Source organism: Arctopsyche grandis, chromosome 3 (genome assembly GCF_051622035.1).
Source record: "Arctopsyche grandis isolate Sample6627 chromosome 3, ASM5162203v2, whole genome shotgun sequence".
Classification (NCBI taxonomy): Eukaryota; Metazoa; Arthropoda; class Insecta; order Trichoptera; family Hydropsychidae; genus Arctopsyche; species Arctopsyche grandis.
Window position 1 is genome coordinate 10226200 of NC_135357.1, and position 27171 is coordinate 10253370.

General features: G+C 36.7%; 1 protein-coding gene across 2 annotated transcripts; it reads right to left on the minus strand.

Moving 5' to 3' along the window:
• Nucleotides 1-246: 246 nt before the first annotated feature.
• Nucleotides 247-26480, minus strand: LOC143923059 (uncharacterized). 2 transcript variants are annotated; one of them, XM_077446552.1, is made up of 11 exons: nt 26192-26480; nt 4201-4284; nt 3804-4104; nt 3643-3707; nt 3374-3554; nt 3039-3301; nt 2784-2941; nt 2571-2684; nt 2355-2494; nt 2170-2273; nt 247-2043 (listed from the first exon to the last, which is right to left on the minus strand). In XM_077446552.1, the coding sequence occupies exons 2-11, from the start codon at nt 4267-4269 to the stop codon at nt 1879-1881; spliced, it is 1560 nt and encodes a 519-aa protein (XP_077302678.1). In that variant the 5' UTR covers nt 4270-4284; nt 26192-26480; the 3' UTR covers nt 247-1878. The 2 variants fall into 2 exon arrangements, with proteins under 2 accessions (XP_077302678.1, XP_077302677.1); XM_077446551.1 differs by having other exon boundaries at nt 2571-2693.
• Between the last annotated feature and the right edge of the window lie 691 nt (nt 26481-27171).

Genomic DNA, 27171 nt, shown 5'->3' on the forward strand with positions numbered 1-27171 from the left:
TACTTGCATCATTAAACTAATGATTGTTTCTGTATCCTTATTCACTAAAAAAATTATTACTTTTAAATCTTGAAAGCAGTGTGGCACCTTTAGATTAAAGAAACCGATGATTTAGTAATAATATTAATAAATACATAAATAAATTTAAAAAACAATAATTTGCAGTAATAAATAATTCAAATTGTCACAACTTATTGAACGGTTTAAAAACAGATTTTTCTATTATTTCCTTTAAATCTTAAAATATGCAAAACAAAAACGAAGTGAACTGTTATAAATATCATATCATCGCAATTAATATCATAACGAAGTCATAATGATGCTTCATACACATGTATGTATATTAATTGTGTTAACATGTTAGATTCGAAAGATATATCTAATTGTAAGTGGATAAAAAAAATATTGCAATAAAATCAATATCACTTCTTTGGCTAAAAGAGGTAATTATAAAAAGTAAACCTATTTCAAAAAAAATCGTGTAAATAACAAACATTGTGAACAAAAATCGTTTTTAAAGTTAAATGTGGAAAGTTATAATTAAGACTGCAATTTAAATTGAAATATTAATAAAAATATATCAATTTTAATAATTTAGATGATAACTATGATAGTGCCATGTTATTAGTAAAAAAACATTCATGAAGGCACATCATTACTACGTAAATAAAGTCTACTACGATTCCGAAGTTTAAAATATAAAGCAAATTCAGTTAATTGTTGATTTTATCAAGGATATAATAAATATATATACATAAAAAAAATATTTCTAACACAATCATGCCGCAATCATACAATTTAACATTCAAGTTGTAAATAAAATATTGCTTATCTCATCACTCACAATTCCTTCAATATGTAAATATCTTTGTCGGGTGAAACTGGTCTCATTTTTTAAAGATGTAACATTTATCAATCTTCCAATCAAAATGCAAAATGTTTAAAAAAAATGATTAAATTTCTAATGGTAAAACACGCTAAACACAGAAGGTCCTTGGGACTATTTTTTACACAAGAGGATGATTTATTGCATGCGCAACAAACATATTGATGTAACAATAAGTATTGAATTTGGTCACTCTGAACATCAATGAAGGTATGAATTTTTTTGCATACCTCAGGACAATTAAAATCTATAAAATATTCAATTATGCATTCATGCTACATAATTTAGTATAAAAATTCTATTAATTTAAAATATATAACATTAAAAACACAAGGATATTGGTTTTTCCAAACAAACACCAATTATTCCAGCATAAAAAAAAAACCATCAAAAAGTTACATATATAGTTGTTTGAAAATCGTTCAAATAGAATTCACATTTCGTAACAATTAGTATTCATTCCTTTATAAATACTGTTTTCATGAGCTTTGTGGATGCATAAAATACTTCAATATACAAATTAGCAAGTCTTATAAAGTCATTGTAGTTGAATTTGACGAGACCACTCCACAAAAACTATTGCACATGAAATAAAAATTGATGTATGACAGAAGCTCTACAAAATAATATTATATACGTATGTATTGAAATATTATATTATATATCTATGTATGTATGTATATTAATCTGCATAGAAAACTCGAAAGAAGTGATTTTGGGGCTCTTTAAATGCCATAGTCATACCATCGCATTTTTTTTTACCACAGCCTTTGGATTTGACATTGTCATAATTTTTTGGAAGATTGCATAAGTTGCTTAATAAAATTTAGGCAATTAGGTAGAAATCATCAATTGAGTTCTTATATATAAAAGTATAAACTACCAATAGGAAATTTCCCATTCGTTTACTTTGTTCTTTTACTGATTTACACTACAGATTTTAATTCAACACTTACAAGAAATTCCCTAACTGGTGTTTACTAAATATTGTGTTAGAAATGTTGCTGGCGACTCCTTTTAACTCTAATTAAATTTCGATCGGCTTGACTCCCACAGTTATTATTTATTATTGCTTGATGTTCCGATGCAACGCCTATAAAACTTGTTGGTGCCGCTCTCTTTGGAGCCTTCCTCAACAGCCTTGGCCTATGTGCTGCCTGAAATAAATAAAAATTCTAAATAAATATCTATAATACAATTACACAAATACAAAAATACATACATAATAAAAAATATGTACGTACACACATCCCAAAAAAATACATTTAATATAAAACTCATACTTCAGTGAATTCTTCGGGCGCAGGTGGCAAACCAGCTAAATGCAACAGTGCCTCGGCCGTTCTTCGCTGTTCTTCATCACTACCATAGCCCGCTTCAGGAGATCCTAACAATGTTCAAATTGTTAACATCTCATATGTAAATTATAGCTTGAATTAGGTGTTGACAATTTGTTCAAATTAGTTACCAGTAGCGGCACTGTAAGTATGATCCTGAGTGGGACAACTAGAAATGAGAGGAGGTGGTAAAACACCAGGTCCATGTTTTAACGCTAATACCATTGCTGCTGCCACTACTTCATCCAACGAATCGCAGCTGTCATGATCACTGTAAAATAAACGCACATACAGTCCAACGAACTTGTAAATAGAAATGTGAACGAGACAAAAATTATATGTCGTACCTCAAAGCATCAGCAGTCAGTTCTGAAGACTTAGTTGTAGATTCGGCTAAACGTCGAGATAAAAATGGAAACAGCTCTGGATTGGGAGCTCCCTTTACCCCATTATTCTCCATACTAGGTACCCTTAAAATAATTTTATATAAATAATTTGTTCGAAATTATTTTGAATATGAAACGTGTTAAAAAAATATTGCACATTAAAAAAATTATCACCTGTCTTGTACATCTGAATTCATAGGAGATGAAGGACGTGAAGGCGATGGCGAATGAGCAGTGGGACAACATGGATGGAATGGTGAGCGACTGAAGGCTTGTAATAAATTATTTCTGTAATGATCGTCAACCATCCATAAAGAACCCTTTCCCAAGCTCTAGAAACAATAATTACAATAAAAAATTTGAACATGTAAACAAAAACAATACAATGAAAAATAATATTGCATTGTTATTAAAATAATAATAACACACCTGAACTTTTTCTACTTTCAAAAAACATTTATTTAAAGATAGATTATGCCGAACGCTATTTTTCCAACCAGTCGGTGCATTGCGAAAATATGGAAAGTGCTCCAATATCCACGAATATATATCTTTTACTGGTAATGCCTTTTTAGGACTATTCTCAATTGCCATAAAAATAAGACAGCTAAATGAATATGGTGGTTTGTTTTGGATGTGTACCAAAGGATTGTACGGCACGTTATGGGGATGTTTCAATTTTAGCGATGAACCTAAAATGAACACAACATTACAAACTAAACACAGAAAAAAAGTTTAATAAAATATGATAAATCTCATCTTACCATTACTTTTACTTGAGTGTAGAAAACCATTGGGTATTACCGCCTTAATCGGCGTATGGGGAGCTGGAGATATGCATGGTGAAATAAGAAGCTGATCACCACTGCTGTTTGAATCTGCCGGTTCTGAAGTGAACGAATCTTCCAGATAGTCTGAAGTTGGAGAAGCACCGGACATACCACTCTAAATTTGTATGCATTGAAAAGTATTACATTATAACCCACACTATTAAAAAAACTGCACACCTGTACAAGAGTAGTGAAAAACAAACCTGTGGAGATATTTGTACAGTTACGGGTCGCATTTCATCGCCATCGCCTTTCGCTAAGTTTATACCTATAAATAAAATAAAGCAATATTTATAAACGTAATACGATAAATTTAGAAGTATTGTTGCCTCTTTTTTTTAAATCGAACAATTTAAATTCTCACTTCTAAGCAAATTGCTATCCTGCAGCCACGTTAAATTGGTGAGATCATTGTCTTCAACGAGTCCGTCGACACCGTTATTTCCATTGCTCGAATCAACATTTACTTCCTCGTAGTATTCGTGTTCTTTTTTCACCGTTGCAATGATGGATTGGTGGTGAGGACTCGGTGGAGAGAGTGGACCTAGAGAATCGAAATTGTCTATAATCGTACCCTGCACTTCCAACCGTTGTAGAGAACGACCAGCCCGCGCTACCTGCCGTTGTATTTGTCGAACGACACGTGCCGGCAACGGCCACTCAGCCTGAAAAATAATTAAAAAAAAAAAACAATTCATATATATGTAAAACATTAACAGACAAATAAGAGTCAAACTACAACGAGAAATGGCAATAATTACCTCAATGTGCGGAATTTCTTTCGGCGTATGAGCTCGGCTCAAAGTCGCAGTCGGTCTTTCAGGAGCCATCACATGCAGATTTATCTATGAATCAGAAAAAAAAATCATTACTAATAGACGAAAGAAGAAGGACATACAACATATGAAGGTATGCACAATATAATTTATATACGCAAATTAGCAAGGCTGTGGGGTCAGATCAAAATTTACCGACTCTGACTTAATTTTATGATTTCGACTCAGATTCCAATTTGAACGATTTTAGTAACATCGACTTTTCTTGCCAATGTACAAAAAATTTTAGTAATAAAAATAATAGCGATTTTCAAAATATAAAAAAAATTAAGGAAATTAAAAAATAATTAAAAATTGACATGTAATCCAATTTATTGAATTATTGGTAATGAAATGGTTATAAATAAAAAATAAGTACATTAATAATGTGTGTGTATGAATTTCATAAACAAATAAATCAATGAAAATAAAAAAAGGATAAAAAGATTATTAAATTTAAATTTATTACTGAATTTACTTCAATAAAATTGGAGACTATAATAACACATACCGTAATACTATTAATTAAAGAAAATAATTAACAGGAGTCAGAGTCGGTTAATTTTTTACGACTCCGACTCTACAGTCCTGCAAATTAGGTCTACCGGAAAGCTGTGTCTAATGTCATATCGAGTTTCAACCATATGAATGTGTTCGTTTGAAACGTATATGGCTCTCTTTTTATTACCATTGCATTTCTACATACATATGTATATACATAAGTGTTTTTCTAAATTAACTGAAAATGATATCATCTCAGTATAAAGTAAGATTCATTCATGTAAACATGTTATCGATAAAGGTCATTTACGACATTGCACATTCTAACAAGATAGAAATGCTACAGAAGCGAAGAGAAATTTTGTGAACATTTTGGCAAAGATATAGTTTCCAACAGAACGTGCAGGAGATGAGCAACGTTATGAGAGACCGTCTCTCGTCAATTAGAACAATTATGCAGGAAAAGCTCAACTCAATACAAACCATTTCGAATTAAATTCAAAAACAGACAGAAAATATCGATGCTTCTTATGTATATATCACAAAATTTTATGTATGCCCACACACTGTACAAAAACGGTTCAAAATAATTTTTTGCTAAATTACGCACACAGTATGATGCACCGATTCAAACAAGAACGGACTGATATTAGACAAAATATACATATTCATATCTAATATTGACTCGGCTTATCCATCAGCCAATCGGCCAAATAAATGTACCAGATATATTGCAAACAGAAAATCCATTGCAATAAAACGCAGAGACTTTGTTTTGTCGAAACGAAAGAAACTATGTATGTAGAATAAGGTGACCATTTTTTCCAAAAAACATATTTCTAAATACTTCAATTATTTAAAACGAAGATTAACCCATTTTTGGCCAGTGTTCCAATATTGGAACATTTAGTATTTTTACCGCCACTCCATTATGCATAACGCAATAAAAGTTTAGATTGCATCAGTCTACAGTTAGCAAGTGTGGGGATCGTTTCGTGTAGTATTTTTTTAGGTTGTAACCTGTGGGAGTGAGCAATGTTTTTTTATTTGCATCAAATACGTTCAATAGAAAATGTCATATGACAAGTAAGTTTACACATTTTTATAACACATTTATTACATATTGACCATATTTATTATAATCTCTAATTGATATAGATTCGTTGTGTAGTACTTTTTTTAATTTTTCCATATGTAACTTTTTTATTCACAATATTATCCATGTTCCTAATTTGGAACACTGGGATTATAGCAACATTGAATTTTTTTTTCCTCAGATTTTTAACAACATCAGAGATGGAAGAAATTGTTGAAGAATTGTTGGGTACGGCTATAGAGGAACAATAATGAAAAAATCCAGAAAATATAAAGTTCGATTACTTGCAATTTAGAAGAAATATAGTACAACTGTACTTAAAAATTTACGGAAATCCCGTAAAAGGGGGAGGAAAGCCAAAATCTTCAAAAGAATTATCTAGCAGGGTGCCTTTTAATATTCGATATGATCGGCTAGATCATTGGACGATTCCAGCTGATAAAGAAAATCGATGTGCACTTTGTAAAAAAACATGCCACAAAATGTTGTGAACAATGTGGTGTAAATTTGTATGAAGGATGTTTTAAAACCTTCCATTTTCATTAATTCATGTATATATATTCTATTTATATAACTTGACTATCTATGTACACTATTTTATAATGTTGCTTGTGTTGAAATAAACTTTATTTTTTAACGCTACCTCGTTGTATTCCCAGTGTTCCAAATTTGGAACATCTCGAAAAACTCGTATAAAACCAATACGAATGCAATAAAAAAAAAATGATATGTATCATATAACATTATGATTTGTTGAAATTATTATAAATTTTGAGGAAAAAAAAATTCGGGCAAAAATGGGTTAAAGAATCATATGGACGCACATTTATGAAAAAAATGAATTCATTTTTCTGAAATTCTACACACGGCAGGTTAAAATTATACCAAGTGATGACCAAACTTTTTTAAGTTTCAACATTTGACAAATTTTTGTAGGAGATATTAATCTATTAGGTAAAAAAAAAAATATTACTTAAAATAGTGTACCAGTTTTATCTCACGACTAAAAAACAGTACTATCCTGGGAAAACCAGTACGAATGGTCACCTTAATGTAGAACCACAGTTTATCAAAACAATCTCAATCCCTCATATAAAATACATCATCAACATTTATGTACTATCAGCAGAATTACACCGTGTTGTCGTTCGGAAAATTTAACACACGATAAGATTGTTGTCAACAGTTGTAAAGAAGAAAAAAAAACATTATTTTTTGTATAGATACAGGCAATGACAACCATTGGATTGTACCAATTGAGCAATTTTATCAGCAAGCGGCCAAGGTAAAGTACGCGCGATACCGGAAGGGAGCTTACCTTCGAAGGTGCGAAGTGCGTGACGGTGTGACGAAGGGTTACAAGAGGGCAGAAAGGGGAAGGGGGGCAGAGGGCTACCCGGGGGCGCAGGCGCGGTTCCCCACCGAGCGCTTGTCCCCATAGCAACGCGTCTCCCCTCCGCGCGTCACCATGGCGACGGACGAGAGCGGCTGACGTCATCGGGATGCTGCAGCCTCGATGACGTCACCGCGGCCAAATCGATCCGATTCGCTGACGACGATCTAGGATGCTCCCGGAGAAACGGGTGCAGCCCGCCTAGCAACAGTGACTCTGCCCAAACAGTCGATGCAGTTAGATAACTCTGCAAAGTCAGTTACGTGTCTCGAGCGCGAAGGTCAGCCGCGAACCAGTCCAGAACACTTGCAACAACTCGTTAAAAGCAACTCAAAGTAAGCCACCACTGCACTGCAATAGAGCATGGAAGGTAAAACGTTTCCAAAACTTGCACTTTTGACTTCCATAGGTAAAGTATCGGTCTCCGTGACGAGCCAGAATGTTAAATTACAGAAAACGCAAATATCGGAAGGCAAAGATCGAAAATCGAAAGATCTTAAGTCGAAAGATAAAAAAAGGGTGCATGGTAAACGGTACACACTCACTTAATTTGCGCGAGCAGGATACAACAGGAACAAGAGGAACAGGCTTTTCCTCTCGTATTAATGTGCGCGCGCAGAATACGGGAGGAAAAGCCTGTTCCTCTTGTTCCTGTTGTACCCTGCTCGCGCAAATTAAGTGAGTATGTACCGTTTACCATGCACCCTTTTTTTTGATCTTTCGACTTAAGATCTTTCGATTTTCGATCTTTGCCTTCCGATATTTGTGTTTTCTGCAATTTAACATTCTGGCTCGTCACGTAGACCCGTAAAGTATGTATGTATGTAGACAAAGTTGTATTACTATAAGACGGATGACGCAAGCTGAATCGCGTACGCCATGCACATGCTCGTAGTTACCACGTGGGAAGGACGTGTCTTCAGGTAATTGTTAATTTGTGCGATCTTATTATTTCGACAAGTTTCCCCCACATTTATTTAATTACAGGAATCATCGTTATCGATCACTGTCAAAACTATGTCAATACGGTAAACGGACTACTAGTCATATGTGAACCAGTCACAGGACAACCGGTCGCTCTAGATCGGTCACACGTGATCACCCGTCAAACTAAAACTGGTCACACCTAAAAATTCGACCAATTTTTAATTTTTATTGACCAGTTCTAGGGTGTGACCAGTTTTAGTGTGACGGGTGATCAGGTGTGACCGATCTAGAGCGACCGGTTGTCCTGTGACTGATTCACATATGACTAGTAGTCCGTTTACCGTATTGACAGTGATCGATAACGACGATTCCTGTAATTGAAGAAATGTATGAAAAATATAAAGCAGTTGCCCAGTTCGACCCGCGAAATGCCATTCGGTTCCCACGTGGCTCTGACCTTTACTTGTGACTAGACTCAGGCTAGGGATTGGTGCACTATTGTTAATTTCTTAGAAAAACCATGCATTTTTGCTCTCTTTGATTTGAACACTGATAGAACAGTCAATTGTTATTTATAATCGCACCGATCCCTAGCAAAATTTACTTGTGACTATAGGGCGGATGATCATTAGGACAATGACTAATAACAATACACTTTACAACAGTGATGAATGCAAAAGAGCAAAAAAAAAAGATTTACTACGACTACTTACGACTATAACAGTATTGTGATTCTTAAGATAGACAGGAACAGGCTTTTCCTCCCGTATTAATGTGCGCGCACAGAATACGGGAGGAAAAGCATGTTCCTGTTGTACCCTGCTCGCGTAAATCAAGTGAGTATGTACCGTTTACCATGCACCCTTTTTTTTGATCTTTCGACATAAGATCTTTCGATTTTCGATATTTGCCTTCCGATATTTGTGTTTTCTGTAATTTAACATTCTGTCTCGTCACATAGATCCCATATGTACATAGTTTGAGAAAGTACAAACTAAAATTTATGCTCGCTGTTCTCATAAAATGTATAAAAAGTTCTGTGAACATCTTCATAATGCTTACTTACACAAGACTTCTAGTATAACTTCCTCAGTCTATTTAAACTTTTAAATGAAAAGACATGTGTAAATCAATTCTCCTGAAGCTTCCCTTTGCCTTCTGATAAGTAGATAGAAGAAAAATCAAGGAAAGGTACAATGATAATGATTCAATAGACATTCAATTTGAACAATTAACGCATCGAAACCACATTAAAATTTTCGACGCATCACTTGAAGTTACAACTGTCACATTCTAACTAGATAATTGATCTAGATTTCGTTCTCAAATCTTACCATCCATCATAAAAGCGATTAAACCAAGATTTGAACCAGAATCTAAGAAATATACGTATAATACAAGCAAAAGTTCAACAGATTGAGCTATCGCCGTAGCTTATCAAACTAAAAAAATAAATAAAAATTATTATGACGCAACAAAAGTTCAGATTATAATGTAACGTAACTATTTCGTTGACATCGTCAATTATTGATAATAATAATGATTCAAAACTGTCTACATCGCATGGAGAAAAATTAGTGCCTTTACTTACATATACCTCACATTTCTGGTAGACGTAAAATTCACCTGACTCTTAATGCTACAGTCGAAGTGTATTTTCAGTTGTATTATATTTCAACTTGTGTTTTAGATCATTCATATTCGAATACAATTCAACTAGTAAATTATATCTCTACAAGCGCAAATACACTTTTAACAATGTGCGCCAGTTGTAATATAACAGTAGAGTTTTGACAATGCTTTATAATTCAATAATGCGTTAATATTCGCTAGATATTACGAATAAAATAATGATTACCGTATTAAGACAACTCTAAGAATGTGTTCAAAACAAAAATGTGACTTTCTAACTCAATTCGCTAGTCGAGTGATGTTTTTACGAAAACCTAACCTCTCCATTTTACCTGGTACCAACTTATATTTAAACTGTATTTTCAGCTTTAATATATTTTGACCAGTTGGAATCTAATTCCCTTATGAATCAACTAAGGTGGGTTAGACGAAGTACGTATATTCCAACTAGTCAAAATATAATATATAACTAGTCACCGGAGCCTGAGGGGGCCGTGTATTGTTCAAAGGTTGTAAATGCATTGTTAAAGGTTTGCCGAACAATGGATAGCACTGTGACTATCCTACCTCTATATATAACAACTGAAAATACACTTCAACTAAAACGGTAGTTGGTATCAGATTAAATGGAATATATTCCAACTAGTCAAAATATATTACAACCGAAAGATACACTTCAACTGTAACATATACATAATAATTGTAAGTATAATATTATATCCCATACAAGCTGGATACTGAGGAGTACTAAATCACTATATGTATGTACATTCAACTTGACAAATCAATTCACACACCTAGTCATGTTCATTAATTTTATTCTATCTGTAAATAGCACCTCCTATCAGCTGGCACAACAAAACACCACAAATCATCAATTATCCCGAACACAACGGTGACGTCAATTCCACGCGAAATATCCACCCAAAAGTAAGGCGTGCAGATACCCAATACAAAATTGCACAAATCCAAAATGGAATCGTTCATTTGATTGTGAGAGCCTAACCATCGATGATTTATCCCTAACCATATACGTAGCACTTTCCTGATAAGGACACCCATGGTACAAGGGTGCCACAATGGCGCGTGTTCACATTCCGTTGCTATGGTGTTGAGCCCCGTCCCATGGCCAAATCCCTGGTCAATATGTGCATTTCTGTTCCATGATTGAAATGCAAATTAAAATCGAAGCAGCGATACTATTTTTTTAATCGAGTATTACAACTTTCACTCAGATGATTAAAAAAAAAAATCACACATGACTAGATCGGTGTTTGTCAAACTGCGATACGCGTACCCAGGGTGGTGTACGCAATGAACTTATTCAATTGAAGAAAAACCAACAAAAGATTTTAGAAAATATATATATATATATATATATATATATATATATATATATATATATATATATATATATATATATATATATATATGGAGTTCGGTCTTTCGTGTCATGCGGGGAAGACGTGCTTCTGCGTTCTCCCCGCTATTACTCGCTTAAACCCGGCTATTGCACGAAATTTAATCTAAAAACTTAACCATATACTCACTTATTTTACTAATTGCATCCTAGTATAATTTAAGTGTAAAAATAAACAGCAAATCGGTCGTAAAAAGCGGTTTTATATCAGTTATTTCGAAAAATTTTGTGCTAATTTTTGTGTCGAATCTGAACAAAAGCATATACGAACGAGATACATCTCCTTACCTGAATACAAAAAAAAGGGTCCTTCGTCAACCAGGGTTCGGTCCCACAGAAGCAATAAATCTTCCACATAATTGCTTCCAGCCAAAAAATCTTTAACGAACTTTACTTAATAGAATAATAGCAAACAGAAACGGTGTTTCCCAACTGTCTATCAGTTCTTTTCATATTTAAATTATATTAAAGTAATTCGTGTAATTTTATATTCTTTACTAAAGTTATTATTAAAATATTAAATTGCAAACCGCACTCACATATATAAATCCGTTGTCTCCAAAGAGGCGTCTCACGATAAAGATCTGTAAAAAAGTAGTATAACAATTGCTAATCTATTATTATCATAACTAACTACTTTCACTTACAAAGTAACCCTGTTAAATGGCTTGTAATAACTCATAAGTGATCCAAGTGATACCTAGGATGACTATCTGTCAAAGCTGACCACAGAGAAGAGTCTATGGCGGTAAGAACTCACTCCTTGAATGGAAATCTCTCTCAAGTGCCGCCTTTTTCTCAACACATCTTGGATAAATGCGAGAAAAATAATATCCAAACCTCCAACAAGGTAAGAGTGACGATGGATGATAGCTTAGCTAATAGAAACCTGTATTTAGCCACGTACAATGTAAGAACGTTATCGAGTGAAGGAAGTGTGCTTGCATTAGAGAATGAATTAGAAAATATCAAATGGGATATAGTAGGACTTAGTGAAGTAAGACGAAAACAGCAAAACCAAATAATCCTAAAAAGTGGTAACTGTCTCTACTGGAGAGGGCTACCAAATGGTAGAATAGGAGGAGTAGGGTTTCTTATCAATAAGAGAATAGAAAGAAATATTATAGAAATAAGCGACATATCGGAACGTATATGCTATATAGTATTAAGAATCTCGAGCAGGTACACTTGTCAAATCTTCCAAGTGTACGCCCCCACATCTAGCCACCCAGACGAGGAAATAGAAGACTTCTACGAAAAAATACAGGGCGCATACGATAATAGCCGTCACCACTTTAAAATAATCATGGGCGACTTTAACGCAAAAATAGGACAAAAGGCAAATACAGAAAGAGCAGTAGGCAATTTTGGTACCGGCCAAAGAAACGACAGAGGCGATCGCCTCATAGAATTCGCAGAACACAACAGGCTCTTTATCACTAATTCATTTTTCAGGAAAAACACCAACAATAAGTGGACTTGGGAGAGTCCTAAAGGAGACAGAAACGAGATCGATTTCATCCTAAAAAATGCCCTGCACTCCGTTAAAGACGTTAGTGTTTTAAGTAAAGTAGATATAGGTAGCGATCACAGATTAGTCCGTGCCAAGATGGCCATTAATATAAATTGCGAACGTAGGAAATTAATAAAAGGATGCAGTAACTCTCCAGATTTCGCCCAACTAAGGTCTAGGAAAAAGGAATTCGAACTCGAACTTGGAAATCGATACGGGAAATTAAACCCAGAAGCAGACATCGAGGAATTGAACACTGTAATTAGTTCGGTTCTAACCTCAACAGGTAAGAAATTAGGTGGATTCAGGAAACAGATTAAATTAAGCAAAATTTCAGCGGAAACAAAAAACCTAATTAAGCATAAAAGGAATTTAGATAGGGATAATAATAAGCAAGAATACAATCTAGTAAATAAGGAAATTAAAAAGAGAATAGTCAGGGATGTCAGGGATTTTAACAGCAAGCTAATAGAAAATACCATTAAGAATAACCGTAGCCTGAAAAAGTGCAAACAGGATCTTTTCTTAGGCAAAAACCAAATGATCGCAATCAGATCAGAGAGCGGAGTAATAATTAGGAATAGAGAAGAAATCATAGACAGAGTTTACACGTTCTATGCAAAACTATACGAGAACGACAACGGCCAATTCCCCGCTCTGGAATCGACACACGGCCAAAGGGTTCCTGCAGTATTGCCTAGCGAAGTAGAGGCCGCGCTAAAAACTGCAAAGAACGGTAAAACCCCAGGGGAAGATAATATTCCCATTGACTTACTAAAATGTGGCGGCCCCCCCCTAATTAATATCTTAGCTAGGCTTTTCAGCAAATGCATCCAGAACCAAGCTATACCAGAAGGATGGAATAACGCAACTATCATTTTAATACACAAAAAAGGCGACAAAAGCGATATCAAGAACTACCGACCCATTAGTCTACTTTCAGCGGTCTACAAGCTCTTCACGAAGGTTATTACAGAAAGGCTGAAAAATATCCTCGACGAGAACCAACCTATAGAGCAGGCAGGGTTTAGGGCAAATTTCAGCACAATGGACCACCTCCAAGTAGTTGGCGAACTAATCGAGCGCGCCAACGAATATCAACGGCCATTGTGCCTAGGTTTCGTCGATTATGAGAAAGCCTTCGATACAGTTAGTCATAATGCAGTACTTAACGCTCTAAAAACACAGGGAGTGCCGGAACCCTATGTGGGACTGTTAGCTGCAATATATAAGAATGCCACAGCTTCGGTTAAAATTTTCTCAGGTACAGATAGATTTAGCATAGGAAAAGGAGTAAGACAAGGAGATACAATCTCGCCCAAGTTATTCAATGCGGTGCTTGAGGGAGTTTTCAGGAAATTGGATTGGGATACAGCCGGAGTAAACATCAATGGTCGCTTTTTGAGTCACCTTCGGTTCGCAGACGATATAGTTTTAGTAGCTCGTGATTCAGCTGACCTACTTATCAGACTAACACAGCTGGACAGGGAAAGTAGAAAAGTAGGATTAAAAATTAACGTAGATAAGACTAAACTAATGTTCAATAGTTATTGCATGCCTGATAGCATCCCCTTAGATGATAAACCAGTAGAAGTAGTAAATAATTATTTATATTTAGGTCAAATAATTGACATGTCTGGTAGTAAAAATGAAGAGATAAAGAGACGTATGAAATTAGGGTGGAGTGCATTTGGACGGATGAATGCTGTTTTTAAATCAAAAATGCCACTCTGCCTGAAGAAAAGGATCTTTGATCAATGCGTTTTGCCAGTGATGACGTATGGATGTGAAACTTGGACACTGAACGCCAAGATGCAAAATAAAATCCAATGCACTCAAAGAAGTATGGAACGCTGTATGCTTGGCATAACGAGGAAAGACAGGAAGCGGAACACGTGGGTGAGAAATATGACAAGGGTAGTGGACATAGTGGATAGAGTGAAGAGATTGAAATGGCAATGGGCGGGTCACGTAGCTAGGAGGATGGACGAAAGGTGGACAAAAGAAGTGCTTGAATGGTACCCGAGAGAAGGCAAAAGAGTAAAAGGAAGACCGCAAGGAAGATGGGTGAACGAAATTAGGAAAATGTGCGGAATGAGATGGATGAGTGTTGCGCAAAACAGAGACGAGTGGAAGCGTGTTGGAGAGGCCTTCATCCAGCAGTGGATGGCGAATGGCTGTAAATGATGATGATGATGATGATGATGATATATATATATATATATATATATTGGATTCAGGAAACAGATTAAATTAAGCAAAATTTCAGCGGAAACAAAAAACCTAATTAAGCATAAAAGGAATTTAGATAGGGATAATAATAAGCAAGAATACAATCTAGTAAATAAGGAAATTAAAAAGAGAATAGTCAGGGATGTCAGGGATTTTAACAGCAAGCTAATAGAAAATACCATTAAGAATAACCGTAGCCTGAAAAAGTGCAAACAGGATCTTTTCTTAGGCAAAAACCAAATGATCGCAATCAGATCAGAGAGCGGAGTAATAATTAGGAATAGAGAAGAAATCATAGACAGAGTTTACACGTTCTATGCAAAACTATACGAGAACGACAACGGCCAATTCCCCGCTCTGGAATCGACACACGGCCAAAGGGTTCCTGCAGTATTGCCTAGCGAAGTAGAGGCCGCGCTAAAAACTGCAAAGAACGGTAAAACCCCAGGGGAAGATAATATTCCCATTGACTTACTAAAATGTGGCGGCCCCCCCCTAATTAATATCTTAGCTAGGCTTTTCAGCAAATGCATCCAGAACCAAGCTATACCAGAAGGATGGAATAACGCAACTATCATTTTAATACACAAAAAAGGCGACAAAAGCGATATCAAGAACTACCGACCCATTAGTCTACTTTCAGCGGTCTACAAGCTCTTCACGAAGGTTATTACAGAAAGGCTGAAGAATATCCTCGACGAGAACCAACCTATAGAGCAGGCAGGGTTTAGGGCAAATTTCAGCACAATGGACCACCTCCAAGTAGTTGGCGAACTAATCGAGCGCGCCAACGAATATCAACGGCCATTGTGCCTAGGTTTCGTCGATTATGAGAAAGCCTTCGATACAGTTAGTCATAATGCAGTACTTAACGCTCTAAAAACACAGGGAGTGCCGGAACCCTATGTGGGACTGTTAGCTGCAATATATAAGAATGCCACAGCTTCGGTTAAAATTTTTTCAGGTACAGATAGATTTAGCATAGGAAAAGGAGTAAGACAAGGAGATACAATCTCGCCCAAGTTATTCAATGCGGTGCTTGAGGGAGTTTTCAGGAAATTGGATTGGGATACAGCCGGAGTAAGCATCAATGGTCGCTTTTTGAGTCACCTTCGGTTCGCAGACGATATAGTTTTAGTAGCTCGTGATTCAGCTGACCTACTTATCAGACTAACACAGCTGGACAGGGAAAGTAGAAAAGTAGGATTAAAAATTAACGTAGATAAGACTAAACTAATGTTCAATAGTTATTGCATGCCTGATAGCATCCCCTTAGATGATAAACCAGTAGAAGTAGTAAATAATTATTTATATTTAGGTCAAATAATTGACATGTCTGGTAGTAAAAATGAAGAGATAAAGAGACGTATGAAATTAGGGTGGAGTGCATTTGGACGGATGAATGCTGTTTTTAAATCAAAAATGCCACTCTGCCTGAAGAAAAGGATCTTTGATCAATGCGTTTTGCCAGTGATGACGTATGGATGTGAAACTTGGACACTGAACGCCAAGATGCAAAATAAAATCCAATGCACTCAAAGAAGTATGGAACGCTGTATGCTTGGCATAACGAGGAAAGACAGGAAGCGGAACACGTGGGTGAGAAATATGACAAGGGTAGTGGACATAGTGGATAGAGTGAAGAGATTGAAATGGCAATGGGCGGGTCACGTAGCTAGGAGGATGGACGAAAGGTGGACAAAAGAAGTGCTTGAATGGTACCCGAGAGAAGGCAAAAGAGTAAAAGGAAGACCGCAAGGAAGATGGGTGAACGAAATTAGGAAAATGTGCGGAATGAGATGGATGAGTGTTGCGCAAAACAGAGACGAGTGGAAGCGTGTTGGAGAGGCCTTCATCCAGCAGTGGATGGCGAATGGCTGTAAATGATGATGATGATATATATATTACATAGTGAATAAAAGTGAAACTATCTATAATAGCAGCATGGACTAGCGGTTAGCATATAATGTCACGGGTTCGATTCCCACTAGTTGCTGCTGGCCAGACCTTAGATATGAGTCTCCAAGTCGATCGTTTCCCATCTGATTTTCATTCAAACGGTTTTTACAAATTGGCATTTCCACTATCGCGCAAAAATTCGAGTTATTCAACATTTCAATTTTCGCTGATTTCTATAAATTTTGAAAATTTCTCCATATACATATGTCACTGTGAATGTTGATTGTATTTGTCTTGTATAATGTTTAGAATGTTTCTGTACTATGTTTGGCCATATATGTCGTATTTAATGTAAAATCTAATATATAATTTCGAAAGAGACTTTGTACGTTTGTATGTAAGTGTTTTTGGTTGGGAACTTCGAAAACAAAACAAAGTTTCTATGACGACGATTCGATATTTCTTTTTTTCGATTCAAATAAATTTAATAATAAAAACAAATGAATATTTACTAGTAGATTCGCCATGTTTACGCTGTTTTTATTACAAATATTGAGAGAAGCCGGGTAAAACAACTAGTATATAATAATTATGTACTAATAATTGATATTTCTTGATCCGTATAGTACACTCGTCGCATTGGAGCGATCTGTAATAATGAGTGTGCATGATTGATTAAAAATAAAATAAATAAAATTTGAATAAAATAAGACCTGGTGCCTGATTCGGTAGTGCAGCGTTGTATCGCGCTATGTCATTTGTTTCGATGACCATTTTTTATATGCATATATATTTTTACCATGATGCCCCTGAGCAACAAATATATTATTATTTGTATTAAACTTGTACATATACATAAACATTTTGATCATATTCAAATAGTGGGTAAGAAAGGAAACAAACAAGGAAAGTGAGTAAGAGAAAAAATAAATTGACAAACTCTAATAAGGAAACAATCGACTCGGAGACACAAGTTTTCACGTGTGACCAGCAGGACTGCAGACATACTTCAAATAAATTAATCGAGGTCAACTTGAACCCGGTAACCTCTCGGTGGTTAGCATTAACGCAACCACCGAGCTATACTGCTGGCTAATAATAAATATATATACATATTATAGAAAGTTCGCGAAGAAAAATAATTGACGTCAATATGTTTTGCCAATGATGATGTCTGGATTTAAAACGTGGCACTCAAAGCAGTATGAAACGCTGTATATTCGGCATAGCCAAAATAATACGTGGGTATTATACGTACGTATAATAAATACCCATGTTCGGCATAAACAAAATAATACGTGGGTGGTAAGTATGATAAGGGTAGCAGATTTAGTGGAGCAATTGAAGAGATTGAAATGATAATGGGTGTGTCACGTATGGAATGAAATTAGAAAAATACGTGGGGACAAGAGTTGCTCAAAATAGAGACGAATGGAAGCGTGTTGGAGAGGCCTTCATTCAGCAGTGGATGGTGAATGACTAAGTGATGACGACGATTATGATATACATACAAGGTATCGGTAGATTGAGTTTTGTGATCGCGAGAAAATTAAACATCGAGACTTGTACTCAATATCGATCCCTGATTATATTTGAACATTTATTTATTTTTTGCACTGCACCCATTTATCATTATAGACATCTCACACCTCTGAACAGTAATGCAAAAGAAGATTCTTGGAAACGAGGAAAGATTTATAATATAATACGACGTCAAACCGCAGAATCTGGAACCAGACCATAAAATGTAGAATAATACATTAGTGAATAAAAAATGTATATGAGAAAGTGTGAGAGCTTGTAATATTAAGTTTATATGAGGCTGAAAAAAGTAACTGTTTAGCCGGTGAATTGCTAAGGGGTGGTAGAAAGGCACATTTTTATAACTAGTTGTCATCACGTCGATCTGACAGATGATTCTGATGAAATTTTTAAAGATTTCAATAATGATTAATTCCTCTAGCCATTTGCTTACTTTATGGGGAGCATCGGTAAAATATCAAAGCGATCGAAAGAGTAAAAGTGGTTCAAAATCAACTCACAAATTTCGGACGGCTAGGAATTTTATTTAACTAACCGAGTGAAACTAATAAATAAAAAGCTTGTAATAAAAATAACAACCCATAGAGCAAACAGGATTTTTTTTACGTAAATGAAATTTAAACACGAAGAGCTTCCTATCAGTCACGCATTCATTCGACTTCGGTCAGATAAAGCCCCTAACTATATACATTTTGTCGATAAGTTACAATTTAAACCAAAATCCAATGTAATCAGTGGCGTGCGGTGAAATTCTCTGTTTTTGTCGCACAGCCTTACTTACGTGTACGCGAGCAGGATTTAAGATCCCGGCTGTATTCTGTATCCTGCTCGCGCACACGGAAGGCTGTGTGACAAAAATAGAGAGAATTTCACCGCACGCCACTGGTAACTATATATGTATGTACATACATATATACAGCCACAGCGTAGTGCACTAGAGCTATTGCATACCATTAGAGAGGTCGTGAGATAAAGTCCCGGCCAAACACGCTGCTGGAGAGACCTTATGGTTATTAAAAACACAGTTCGACCGCCTCCTGTTAGAATTTTCCAATTTTTCTAGCTTAACTGTTGTGACGGATCCAATAAATCATTATCCTGCTCTTGGTTTCTCGCAAATTCGAGTTATTAGCATCTTATACTTGGTCCTCTCTAGGGAGAGACTTAGGAAAGACGTACATGCTATCTCCCTCACCGCCTCTCGACCAATAGCATTTCGTGTAGACAGTAGAACATTTGTACGTGGAAATGATATTGGTCGAGAGGCGGTGAAGGGGATAGCATGTACGTTTTACCTAAGTGTCATCCTACACCGGATATACAATATAAAATGCTACTGATTTAATACTCAGTTCCAGTGAATAATTAGTGCACTAGCCACAGCGTATAGCTATTCCATACTAGTAGAGAGGTCATGGGTTCAAGTCCAGGCATACGTTGCTGGCGAGATCTGCCCTCAAATTCAAGTTATTGGCATCTCGAGATTATTGAATCTTATAAATGCTACCCTACATTATGTATTTCTCGCAAATTTGCTGTGTATCAAAATTTGTGTGTCTACTGTATTCTACAAATGTCCTGTTATGCTTGTCTGAAAAACTGTTAGTACTGTTACGTACGCCGTGGATTGAGCGAGTTGTACTTAGATCAACGGATATCTGTTATCGGTTGACTAAATGCATGCACTTACTTCCAAAGATTATATCTGGACTCTAAGTGCATTTAGGCTAAACAATGACCGTTATTAGTTAGTTCTCAGAATCGATACGGGAAGACCCAATGTCTTGGAAATACATATCCGAATACGTGACTATACAACAGGTAAACAGATTAGGCGTCCTGAGAGATCTACCCTTTATAAGGCGGTACGTAGGCGATATAATTCATTCTGGACGGAGCAGTGACAGTGTGTGTAACTCCTGAATCATCAATAAATGCTGTGAAACGAACGTTGGCCTTTTACTTGGATCCTCCACCCACCCCTACGCAACAGTACTTATGTACAAAAATAATCTAACCATATGTGTCGCCTTGGAGTAATTCCTGGCATCGCACATATGATATGCAATAAAATATATTTGTATTTTCAATAAACTGGAGACGATGTCTTTAAAAAAGTACGAACAAACGACATGTAATAAGCTTGGGAACCACCGTACCAGACACACGTAAGTATGTATGTAAGGTACCAAAATCGTAACGAGACAACCGAACCAATTTCCGATTCCGGTTCTGGTAAAAGTGCGATCGAATTAGGAACGTGATTTCATATCGTCTCGTCTGGCAAAATACATATGCACGTATAAAGAATTCGCACAGCAGGGGTTATCAAGTGACGAGCGTATCGCCAATTGTGCCTGACCTACAATTAAACCGTATACGTAGGTATTTACATACATACTAGAATACGTGTATGGCGCACATGCATACGTTCGTAATTGGACGTTCCGTTTGCATTCCGATGCACTTTTCAGTTACGTCATGTCCGCTCGTCCGTGCAACGACGATCGGCTATGATTGAGTGTCCTGGGACGTCCTACATTTTCCCCGGTTGGTCATTAGGGCAATCCCAAAATAAAATACTTGTTAAGTAAAAAAAAAAGAGATTTTTAAACAAGTTAACAATAACCATAATGCTTCTAAAACGTATCGCCAAATCACCTTCTGCAGTCTACTCCTAGAGATGGTTCACACCGTTGCATCGATTCGAAACGGCTGGAAAAATCTGCCTCTCATACTCTTAAAAGAAAAAAACTGATTCCATATATGAATATGGGTACGGTTTAACTGTACATAGAGAAAAATACTTTTTGTCTTAAAAAAAATGTTTGTGCATTAAAAAGTTGCATTATTTTCGGTGCAATAAACAATCTCGTATAGTACATCGAATAAAATATGTTGGCATTATAAAGTGACCATTAAAAAATATGAAACGATAATTCGAAAAAAAAAAAAAAACAGATTTTAGCAGTAGATAGATACAACAAAAAAAGTGGCAACGTCGCAGTCTTCTGCTATTGACAACTGTCAACTGTCAAAAGTGTTTACTTTTTTACGTATGAATATGAATGATGATGTCAGGTTGTACAGTCGAAGCCAAGGTCGTAGGTCGCAAGCCGAAGAGTAAAAAAAAAGGAATCCAGTAGAAAGAAGCGTTGGTCGTTATCGGTTCGTATTTTGGTCATTGTAATGCACATTTAAGTAGCAAACCTCCACTTTTTAGGTAGCAAATATTTTTTTCAATGATCAAATGATCAAAGTTTCTAATGCAATCTGTATACGTCATTTAAAAATGCACAATTTTTTTTTGTAATATACAGAAACTTTATTTAATGTACAATTTTTTTTTAAATTCACATTTATTTTATAAAATGGACGTTTAAATATGAATATGTACATAACATAACAGAAAAGGTGTTATTGTATAGATATTCGTGGGGACTGATAAGATTTAGTTCATATCTTGTACATAAATATAAATACTTCATAAATGTTACTTTAGTCATTGAAAATGTGACTGCAGCATACTGGCTTCCATTTTATTGCTCGATTTGTGTAACCTTCGTAATATTAATGTCTTGATAAAATCGACTTCATCTAAGTATTATACATATATGAATGTGGGATTTACGTAGTTTTATGTCGAGAAGATTGCATGTATGAGTTGAAGAATGGTTGAGTTGTCATCTTGTCATCTGCCGCGTGAGCGATCAGTTCGCTGTGGCTCTCCGTCAAATAAACTCTTGTCTCATTTCATACCACCGCCCATGTCTCCCAACAACAAGATTCTACATTAAGGCTGTCATGACTCATGATTGTCGACATGCCGACCGGGAAGTTTGGAAATTGAATTATAGACGTTGATTCAACTACAATCAACAAACTTGCAGTTTATTTCAATATTCTAAGCTGTTTAGACATATCTATGGGAGCACTTTTGTATGAGTGCTGAAGTGGTGCCCAAAATATAAACGGGCGAAAGGAAAACGGGCGGACAAAATTATAAAAAAAATTTTGACTAGTAAGTGAAAGTAATAAGTAGTCACCGGACCCAGAAGGAGCCGCGTATTGTTCAAAGGTTGTAAATGCATTGTTAAAGGTTTGCCGAACCTTTTTTTACAAAGGATTTACAACAATGGAACAATGGATAGCACTGTGACTATCCTACCTCTAGTAATAAGAGGTTAGTAATAACGTGTGAGGTGAGATGGATAGATGAGCAAATGTGTGATGACTAGACTAAGGATACAGACCGTGCTTTTTCCAGGAATCGGGGCGGTTTAGCTCTATTTACAAAGCTAGAGTGCAAAAAAAAAGGTTCGGCGAACCTTTAACAAAGCATTTACAACAATTGAACAATGTACGGCGCGCTATGAGTCCGGTGTCTAGTGATGACCAGAAATCGGCGTTGGACGGATGCTTTTCAAACAACAATAGACCCTTCCATTGCTATTCAAAGTAAAAGAACAAAAAAGCATGGTTTTTCTAAGAAATTAACAATAGTGAACCATTTTTTTTGCAAAAGGCATCCATCCAAAAAGACGCTCCCTTCGCACGGCTGTGTATACGATTAAGTAATTGCTGGTCACGTCATTTACCTGTTTTTCTGACTAAGTTTTTTTGTGTGACTAGCTGATTGCTAGATAGAAAATCGGGATATTTCCCGGTCTACCAGGATGGGCAGCCCTATCCTACATATAATAGATATGTTCCAATCAAAATTTGTAAGGTCACAATATTTGGACACTTGAAGTTCAAACTTCAAAGTACATATGTAAGTGATACCCTAACATAAAATTCCATGAGTGAATACTGTCTGTCCTATTAAATCCTAATCAAAATTTATATTTTTGAAGATATTCAAAATTAGTGTTGTGCCCGTTGATATATCAACTGGTGGTTTTAGAAAGGAATCGACGAACCCCTCTTGTTGACCCCACCCATTCTATCCCCGCACACTAGCCCGGCTGTCGACGTACAAATGAGCATGTTAATGTGTGTGCTGTTGTGTATGCGTTCTAGCATTATTATGAAATTCTGATAATTGTAATATTTATTTTTGGAAATCTCCATGCTTGCCCATACAAAAAAATATACACACTTACATACATTAATTACGTTTTTTTATATATACAATTATTATAAAGAATTTTAAAAACAAACATTTAGATTAGCAATTGATTTGTTTGCTGACCGATCATACATTAGTACATTTTAATCAATGTGTACAGAGTATGTAATGACGAATAAAAAAACATTTTCATTGTGTTTGTGCAATGTTTTTCCAAAAATTGCAACAGAACAAAGAGAACTTCAGAATCACTGTAATATGAATGATTCAAGTGTGAATTAATTCAGTTAACGTCCAGTATTTGGCGAGTTTCATGATTGCACATTCCTGTATATACGCCAACTTCATCCAAATTATATATTAAAAAAATAGCCAGTTTACGACAGGATAAAAGAGATGAACTCAACGAGCTACTGCTTTTCAAAGGAAGAGGTATAAAGAAATCATGGGTTCCTTCAAAAAATTTGGAGGTGTGTTGATCAATTTGCACAACTGGGAACATTAATGAAAGGCATTTGCGCTTAATTCTGTTATCTAAATATTTCATTATCCATATATATGTACACACACATGTATTTCAGTTCCAAAAACATGTGTTAAATCAGACTCGAACTGATTGTTTTGTCAGAATAACCATCGTTTCTAAAGTCTGTGACGTTCATAGAAGTAGAATGCATAGAATCGCTCTCAGCCTCCAAAAATGTTGCTACAAAAACTCTGCGCGGCATAGTTTGTTTATTGTTTTCTAAACTTCGTCTCTCTCTTGTCTCTCTTCTGACTTTCCGTCTCTCTCTTCGATGGCTCGCTTTTAGACGATACTTTTGTTAACAATGACCATTCTATGCATTCTACTTCTATGGCGACGTTATATCGCAAGATTGTACCATAAATCTTTTAGGGCGAAAATACGCTGAGCGATACGTGTTTTTTTTAGATACTTTTAACCATGCGAAAAAAACGCAGCACCACTAGCCCATATACATGGAACACAGTCCCAAAAATCACCCCCTGGAGTGTTTTCGATGATATTTTATCCTTGAAAATGATCGATAACGGTGAATCCCATATTAGAAGAAATGTAGGAGAAACTTGTCGGTTGCATATGGGTGCACACGTGCGACCTCCCAAACGGGTCTACGTGACTTGACAGAATGTTAAATGACAGAAAACGCAAATATCGGAAGGCAAAGATCGAAAATCGAAAGATCTTAAGTCGAAAGATCAAAAAAAAAAAATGGTGCATGGTAAACGGTACATACTCACTTAATTTGCGCGAGCAGGATACAACAGGAACAAGAGGAACAGGCTTTTCCTCCCGTATTAATGTGCGCGCGCAGAATACGGGAGGAAAAGCCTGTTCCTCTTGTTCCTGTTGTATCCTGCTCGCGCAAATTAAGTGAGTATGTACCGTTTACCATGCACCCTTTTTTTTGATCTTTCGATTTTCGATCTTTGCCTTCTGATATTTGCGTTTTCGGGCGTTTCACATTCGGGCCCGTGAGGTAGACCCGCATTCTGCACGTGCAGCTACCCCCGAATTCGATTTTGGGGAGCACCCACTGTTAAGTCAGGGCGGAAAGCTAAGGACGTAACGTCCCATACCACACAGTGTGTTTTCGCCCTTAGTTAATGCAATATGCATGTGTACATGAAAGTAAAAAACAAAAATGCGATTTATTAAATACGAAATCAGAATCGGAATCGTTCGAATTTGCGACGACTCCCGACTCCAGCCGAAAAGCCACGACTCCACAACCCTGCAAAATACTTGCAATAATAGACAGGGTAGTAAATCTGACGACATTAGTTTCCAGCACGTGGAAAATAAAAACGCACACCCAGCCGAAACAGCGCAAGAAATCGACCTTGACCCAACGTGTTTGTAAACACACATGCTGCATGGAAACACCACCATATTGCCGCCGTCACTGTTGCGAAACATAAATTTGCACATCCCATACGAATGGTCGATGGCGAGAAGCAATCTTTACGACATTTTCGAAAAGAAGCCGGCGAGTTTGCGATTTTGGCCGCCAGGGGCGCTAGCGCTGCAACAGCTGTGCGGTCACTTCCAAATCGACAGCCGCGATGGCTGAAGTTACGGCCAACAAAAAATAAATACAAAAAATAAAATGGCGACACGGCCGCTGCGAAACGAGGAATACGGCTCACTATTAGCACCACACCACTCCACTCCAAGCTCGCTCGGACGAATGACATGCATCCGTTTGCGAGTGTTTAAATCGGCCACGTTTAGCGTTGCGTCCGTGCGATATATTTACGCGCGTCGCCAGCGCACTTGCGCGTCCTACGTTTATGGTATTTTGGTAACATAACCTGCACGGATTACGTAAGCGCGTGGGGCTCGGGCTTCGCCCCGCATCACTTGCACACATCTGAAGTGATCGAGCGGGCGAGGATTCGACGGCGACGTACACGTGCGCCATGGCGACGCAGCGGTGCCACGTCTCACCTCGCGAGGATACGAAGACGACTTGCTCACACTTGTCAAATTAAAAAAGAAAAACAGTCAATCACGCGCACACGGATTACCGAATGAATTCAAAAGTTCCAAGAATAGAATCAGAGTCGAATTTCCATGTGTGCAATAAGATGGCACGATTTGTTTACGTTGAGGTTATGGTAAGTAGGGGTAGAAGTAGAGGGGGGAGGGGGCTCGAGCTAAACCGGGGGCTTCTCCAGGTGCTCACCTGTAATGATGTTGGTGTTGGCGAAGGATGAGGTGTGCGTGTGGGTTTGCGTTTTCGTTGAGTGTGTGAAGAGGCGAGTGTGGAGCCGAGCAGAGTTGGGTTGACTTTGGCGAAGACGAGTTTCCAACCAACCAACCAACCAACTCAGCCAGTAGCCAGTAGCCAGGAGCCAAGAGCCAAGAGCCAGTCAGCTAGTAAGCAGCAGGCAGCAGCCAGCAGCCAACCAGCCACTCAGCCAGACGAGCTGCGGCCCCACCGACACTCGCACTTACAAACGTCTCATAACGACAATTTATTCGGCCAGCATCACTTTGCCGACACGCAAACAACCTAGACGCTATACATTTCTTTATATTTCAACTTGATTCAAATAAAAATACCAATGTTCTTCTATAAAAAAGCTTTGCTTTATTTTATTTATGAATATCTGCTTATAAGACATAAATATGATCTTGGTAATACATTTAAGGTATGTTCATACCTATCCAGCACGACCCGTATCCGGCAGGTGTCCTGCAAGTGCGGATAGTATTATTTGGTACATTATACGGACGTATTCATATTCCATTCGCGCATGCGCATTTACTCAATCATGCGCGTATACTGTCCGTACTTGCAGGATTCGGGTCGTGCTGGATAGGTATGAACAAACCTATAAACAGATGGAAAATTACCGTCCACATTTCTGAAACAACAATGATGCTGGGTTTGCGCAAAAATCAGCAATTTGATGATGTAAAAGTTCTGCGCATGTTATTTAGAGTTTTAATCCCCAGCAATCTGGAGTCTCGTTGCAATTGGAGAAGATCCAGAGATAATTTTTCTCACAAATTTAAGATTATTGCTCACAAAGTGCTCGCCGAAAAGTCACTAAAATCTCTATAACGAAACATCTGGCAGCCGAAAAGTCCATCATACTAACGAGCATTTAAATTAAAATCACCGCTCGAGTTAGTACGTTTAGATAAAAAAAAAAAAAA